General features: G+C 42.0%; 1 protein-coding gene across 1 annotated transcript; it reads left to right on the top strand.

Annotated features, from left to right (window-relative positions):
- Positions 1-2,411: 2,411 nt before the first annotated feature.
- SARC_02606 (hypothetical protein) lies at positions 2,412-6,671 on the top strand. The gene is made up of 3 exons (XM_014303613.1): positions 2,412-4,491; positions 4,659-6,135; positions 6,276-6,671. The coding sequence occupies exons 1-3, from the start codon at positions 2,470-2,472 to the stop codon at positions 6,410-6,412; spliced, it is 3,636 nt and encodes a 1,211-aa protein (XP_014159088.1). The 5' UTR covers positions 2,412-2,469; the 3' UTR covers positions 6,413-6,671.
- Positions 6,672-6,948: the final 277 nt, after the last annotated feature.

Genomic DNA, 6,948 nt, shown 5'->3' with positions numbered 1-6,948 from the left:
ATGTATATGTACAATCATATGAACATACAGTAACATATATTATATACCTATATATATATATATATATTATATATATATATATTCTATATATATATTATATATATATATATTCTATATATATATATATATGTGTGTGTGTGTGTATGTATGTATGTATGTATATATATATGTATGAAAGTCTAATAAATATATATATTTATATATATGTGTGTGTGTGTCTGCATATATATATATATATATATGTACATATACTTGTATAAATACATGTATACATATCTGTGAATATGTTTGTTACATACTATACAATATACTAGGGTGATGAATGTCCTCATCTTTCATTTCATACATCAGTCGATATTTATATTTTTGTTTGGTTTTTCCTGTACAGAGTTGGATATTAATTGCTTCTGAACAGCTCTACCATACTTACAAAACATATTAGATCAATTAAGACTGTGTACAGCTTTTCCCTACTTAAAGACTATTTTAGATCGCTTTTTTTTGACAATTTGTGGTCGGCCTTCTTTAGTGAGCACCCTTGATATTCATCGCAGGCTGGAACTATCATGTTTGAGTTTATATGGTACTGAATTTTCTTTATGATTCTTCTGCGGTGCATTATTAATAAAGTTGTGTTCGTCAAAATTGAATACAGTATCGGGCCGTATATTTTACGGTATATAATAGCTTCCCGTTTATCAGGTTGTACAAAGTAGTATGTCAGACTCGCTTGATGATTGAAAATTTACATTGTCCACTATAGCTTCGAAATAGTATCGATTGTGATGATGCTACCCGAATTCGTCCTAGCCTACTTGATTACGAGATACCGCTGTCAATAACAAAATCAGGCCACTCCAAGTATCTGCATTAATCGACGAATCGAACGGGTTGTTAAAATGAATCTCGGATGCCATCTCTCTAACTCCCACCAACTGCATTACTAAGTTTACTACGCTGCTTACTCGTCGAACCTTTATGTCATATCTTTTCGACGAATGGGGTGAATAGTAGAGGGATATAAACAGCTAAGGTCAATGCAAGTGGCATTGCGCTGTTTTCCCTTCCATATGTTCTCGGCCAATGAATACAAAATTGTGCGTTATTGTTTGCCTTCATGAGACATGAGGTCACTATTCGATATAAAACGCTGTTCATTTTTAAAGTCACTATTATTATAAATAAATACATAAATATATGTAGAATGGGTTAGTTTTTCTTTCTTTCTTAAATAATAATAATATAATAACGAGTTGATTATATGACGGTCATTTATTTATTAATTATTTGTTGTTTTTTTAAAAACAATCATAATTTTGTACTTGAGATATGTAAATATGTAGCTTTAAAAATATATATATGAATGGCAAATGCATGATGCAGCTATTAAAGAAAATTAGTATTTATGCTGTATTTAAATATTTATGCTACCGTGAGCCTGTCAGTGATGAGGCGTGACCGCCTGAGCCGTCTGCATGTTTTTTTAGTGTTTGACTGTATGGAGTGTTTGACAGCTTGACACTGACAGCCACAGGCACCAGCTGATGCCTGAATCCTGAATTCCTGATGTCTGCTCTTCTCTTGTGGGAGCCGTGAGGGGCAGGGGCCGCAGCCCCGCAGGGCTGACGTCTCACGGTCTCAGTGGTCTCACGCTTGACGCCTGACAGGCTGACGGTCTGAAAGTGAAAATCAAAACAAACAAACAACAACAAGAGTCAACAACACAACAAGAGTTTTTTTTTTAAATATATATTTATTTATTTCATAATTCAGTAAATACTTTATGAGTGAGTTCTGAGTAGTCAGTAGTATGTCAATACTCATCAGTAGTGAGTAGTCAGTAGTGAGTACTGAGTAGTCACAGTGTCAGACTCACAGTCAGAATCTCTGAGACTTTGAGTCCTGAGAGACTGAGCTGAGACTGAGACTGAGAGCCTGAGACTCACAAGTTCACGATTTTTTTTTGCCTCTGAAGATTTTCTTGATATTAATCTTTGTATAATTTCTTTTCATTGGTTGTAGTATTTTGTTGCCTTCCACTCAAATTCACGTTTGGGCTAACATTGAAATTTATTGCCGCGGAACTTTTCAACTTCCTCCGATGCGTTCAGCTGTATACCAATAAAATTGCACCATCCCTCTCATATAATACTTCTGGCATTTGTCAACCCCATCCAAATTTCCTCTTAAAAAACTGTGAACCACAACAGATTACATACATGCTGCCAAATGTCAGGTTCATGAACGTTGGATATCTGTGAAACTGAACAGCCAGCGTGGTTAATTATCAATTCAAATACCTATCTTAGGGCTTGATTGATTGAATTTTCGACGTCCGTAGTCACTATAGTAGACGAGCTCATCTCATAATTTAATTCACTTGACTACTGTCGATGTTCCAGTTGTATTACTGATACTTTAAGACACCCTACTCCGACAGCCTAGAATATCACATTGCAGTCAGTCAATATGAATTTCCGAAGAGGCGTTGCTCTGTTGGTCCTCGCTTCTGCCTTCGATAGTTCTTTTGCACAGGATGAGGGCGAAGACGGCGGAGGTGTAACGAATGACAATTTTGTACAAGAACAACCAATCAATGTGATAGATGCCGGTGCTTTCGATGCCACTACAGATGAGGACTTGGCGCCTCTTGTTGACGAGCGACAGGTGGACACAACAGATGACGATGAAGATACAACGATGGTGGCTGAAGAATCGAAATTTCTGAGGCCACCGTTTAAGTCTGTATCTCTTGACAATGATGAGTTTGAGAGTTACGTTATCCGTCGGAATGGAACGGCACAATGCGTAGGATTAACAGACACAGACACAACGGACCCAATCCCTATCACAGAGCCATGCGATGGTTCTTTATCTCAGCTCTGGTTACGTATCGCCAACGATGAGAACCAGGGCCAATGGCAAAACAGGATGACATACACTTGCATCACGGTGCCCTACGACGGTCAGGAATCGATTATTATGAAAACATGCTCAGCTACAACCCTCAATAATCAAAAGATTCTCGATGATGCATTGATCGCTCCTCGGCCCAACACTGATTCCAATCTATGTATAACACCTTGTGCAGACGATTCAGGTCTCTTGTGTTCTTTTGAGGCGGGAACAGAGGCATCGTGTAACATTGCACAGGGAACTATAGATGCCTACAACTACAACCTCTATGCGGAGCCGTTCTGTGACTCTCCTGTGTCCGATGGACGCTGGGAGATTGATTTGTATGGCGAATGCAGTGCAACATGTGACTCCGGTACACGTCCAGTTACATACACGTGTTCCTCGCTGCGTGAGTTCAAGTACGCCTGCTGCGGAGATGAGCCAGAAGAGATTGTACCATGTAACTCCGTACCATGTGGCGCGAACGTTGGAAACTACAAGGTCATAAAATCGACTGCCAGTCTGGAAGCCGTGGATGCCAATCCTCTATGTATCGATGCTGTCGATCCTACACATGTAGAGATGCGTCCTTGCTCCGGTTCGGATTCTCAGTTGTTTATACAAATTGATCCCAAACAGGACAAACAGTGGGTTAACAAAGCAACCGGAAATTGTGTTCAGGTTCCAGAGCGATATAACATGGATAAGACAACAGACTTCATCTTCCTCCGGCCTTGTCAAACGGATACCGGTACTTCGGATGATCTGCGCTATCAACAATTCTATGTCGATGAGCTCGTCGAGTCACGTGTGCGAACATGTCTAAGTCCGTGCAACGAGTTGAATAACTTGGTTGTTGAAGATTTGAGCGCGCAGCTTGTTTCCGGCTTTGAGGAGGAAGAGTTTTTCAACCCCGCCCCAATTAATAAGGAGAGTGTCTGTGCGGTAAGAGACGACGACGAAGGTGCGACATCATGGTGTCAAGCAGGTTCATTCAGCTACCTTGGATTAGAAATATATAACAACCGTATGGAAGACCAGCTTTGGTGTGAACAGGAGAATTCGTACGGCGAGTGGCTGTTCTTCGGTGAAGGCTCATGTAGCAAAACATGTGGAGGAGGCGCTCTCCCATTAGACTATCGATGTATACCCAAGGATATCAATGTTGAGACTGCTTGCTGTGGCGATAAGGAGGGCGCAGGGTCATATCTATGTAATGCTCAACCCTGTAATGGAACACAAGAAGATATCTGGGTTCTATTGGACTCTGTAGACCGCACTCAGTGTGCAACAACGACAGATGAGAATACTCTTGTATTCGAGGAATGTACATCGGGCAACGCAGGTCAGCAATTCATATATTTTGAAGGACGCGAAGGTGAGGGAGACTCACAACAGTGGTATAATCCAGAAAGCGGGTTTTGCGTGACTGTACAGTACCCGGAAGTCGATGACGAAGTTTTGCAACCATCTATAGTCATGGCAAACTGTAGTTTGGACCCAATGGATACACAGTTCTTCTCGGAACCTACAACACTAGTCAACACTGGTGTGGGCGCCTGTCTTGCACCATGTGACGATAACAGCACGAGGGTATGTTAAAAAAAATGAGGGTTTTTTTACGTATATTCAAACGTATAAGACCGATATTTTTACCTCTTATTTATATGTACACACGTTCGTCTGCTTTTATCGTTATTGGCAGTCTGCACATATACAACTTTTTGCCCAAGATACTAACATAGTTCTTTTATTTGCAGGTGTGTGCTTTTGATGAAGATAGTGGCCCTTGGTGTGAAACTTCTAGTCCTGTGATAAATCAGTTGATGGCAGCGGCGAAGTACTGTAGTCTCGATAATGTCGATTGTACAGCACCTACAACCACCGAAGTCACCGTCACTAGCTTCACCACCGTTACTGGCGAACTGCCTACGCAAACTAGTTTGGAAACAACACAGGAAACTATCACTGAGATTCCCGTTGTAACCATAACATCTGTTGTGACCCAAACTGGAACGGAACTGCCGCCTACAGATGTTACCGTCACGGAAACAACTACAGTTGATGGTTCACTTTCGACCGTTTTACCAACGGAGTCGGAGTCTATTACCGATGGTGTAACCGTCACTGAAACTACAACAACAGTCGACACGGCCAGCACGGACACCTCAATCACTGATATCAAAACGGAGACATTCACCAGCGCTACCACAGAAACTGCTCCAGGCACAAGCTTCACCTCGACAACTGTGGATATTCAGACAGTCACTGAAACGGCAGAGACAACAGTTCCCGTGACTGTAACTGAAACGTCGGCCGCAACCGATACAGTACTGATCACGAGTACTGAGATTCTACCTTCTCCTGCCCCAATAACCACATCAGTGGTCACCGAAACAATCACATCAACAGGCGCTGAATCCACCGTGACAGAGCTGATCACGACGACGGAAGGGGTTACTACCACCACGGAGATCACATCAACAACATTAGATCCATCAACGTCGACGGTTACTAGTGTTAGTTTCAGTACAGTTACCAGACCGTTGACAGGCACATTTACAACGACTGAAGTGACATCCACCACACTTGATCCTAGTACTATTACTACGACAAGTATCAGTTTAACAACCGAGACTCGCCCTCCTGAAGCCTCAACGACCACGACCACATTTGTGGTTTCAAGCACTTTGGATCCGTCCACATCTACCGAGACTTCTTTTGAGACAGAGACATCAACGCTGCCCGCGAGCTCACAACAACAAAGTTCTACGGTGACGGAAGTTGTAACTAGTACAGCAGATGCGTCCACCAGCACTGTGACGGAAATTGACATTACAACAGCATCAACGTCAACTGTGACAGACGTTATAACTAGCACAGCCGACGCTTCTACCAGCACAGTTACGGAGATTGATACTGTCACAAGCGATGGTCCGCAATTCCCCACATTTTCGAGTGTGGATCCATCTTCCGATGCAAGCAGCAGTGCAAGTGGATTTCCAACGGATCCCTTTGTTCCAACGACGTCATCAGACACGGAAACACCGGCAGAGACAAGTGAGACACAACCAGACGACGCTGTCGATGGCAACTGGAGTGAATGGAGTGATTGCAGTGTCACGTGCTCATTTGGAATCCAAACTCGCACATGCACCCAGCCAGAGCCTCAGAACGGCGGCGAGACGTGTCCCGGACCTGCTATCAGGACGTGTAGTCCAGCGCCTTGTTCTCGCGGTAAGTTCGGTGTTATGCTAGAGTAACTATTCTGCTTCATTGATTCGTTTCGTGTATCGTATAAAGTCCATCATATTTCATACAACTATGAACTACAACGGAATATCTTTATTCATTTTTTTGTTTTATTTCTTTTGCAGCTGATTTCGATAGGCGTTCAGTCGAGGAAATATCGCTTGCTGAAGATGAACAAAGGAGAATAGCGGACCAGATTGTAAGTTTATCACTGGCCGACTCGACAAGCTTCAGGCGTCAAGACAACGACAAGGTGTTATAGTATTTCTCTTTAGACGATAGTAATCATAGTGTGAGCCGACAGTAGTACTGCACCGTGTCATAGCTGCGCTCAAAAATTAGTAGGACTTGTACATTTCCTTTATAGAGAAACGAGATCAAAGTCAATGGTAGATATCACTCGTTCAATGTAGCAATACTCCTCCAGATAGATATGGGACTTGTGAAATAATATCACATATCAAGGTAGAGAGAACAAATTGAGCCGACGATGTACATAAAGAAAAGGAAATAAAGTCAGCAAAACTGTTTTCATATTTCTCGGCGATGAATAACGTACAGCATACCTTTACCCTTTATGTTTTCGTGTTGACATGTATTTGCGGGGGGAACATCAAGAAGGTATCTTCTCTATCGAGCTTCAATACTTGCACACCTTCACAATCACATAATAGATTTCACATTTACGTGTCGGCTATGGCCATCCACATGATAGCTTGTAAATATGCGAACACGCGAGGAACGTCATACCTACTTGTGCCACTAAATTCAGGTCGCCATACAAATATTTGATGTATC

Source organism: Sphaeroforma arctica (genome assembly GCF_001186125.1).
Source record: "Sphaeroforma arctica JP610 unplaced genomic scaffold supercont1.119, whole genome shotgun sequence".
Taxonomy (NCBI): Eukaryota; class Ichthyosporea; order Ichthyophonida; genus Sphaeroforma; species Sphaeroforma arctica.
Note: the sequence above shows the minus strand (reverse complement) of the source record. Positions and strands in the feature narration are given on the sequence as shown.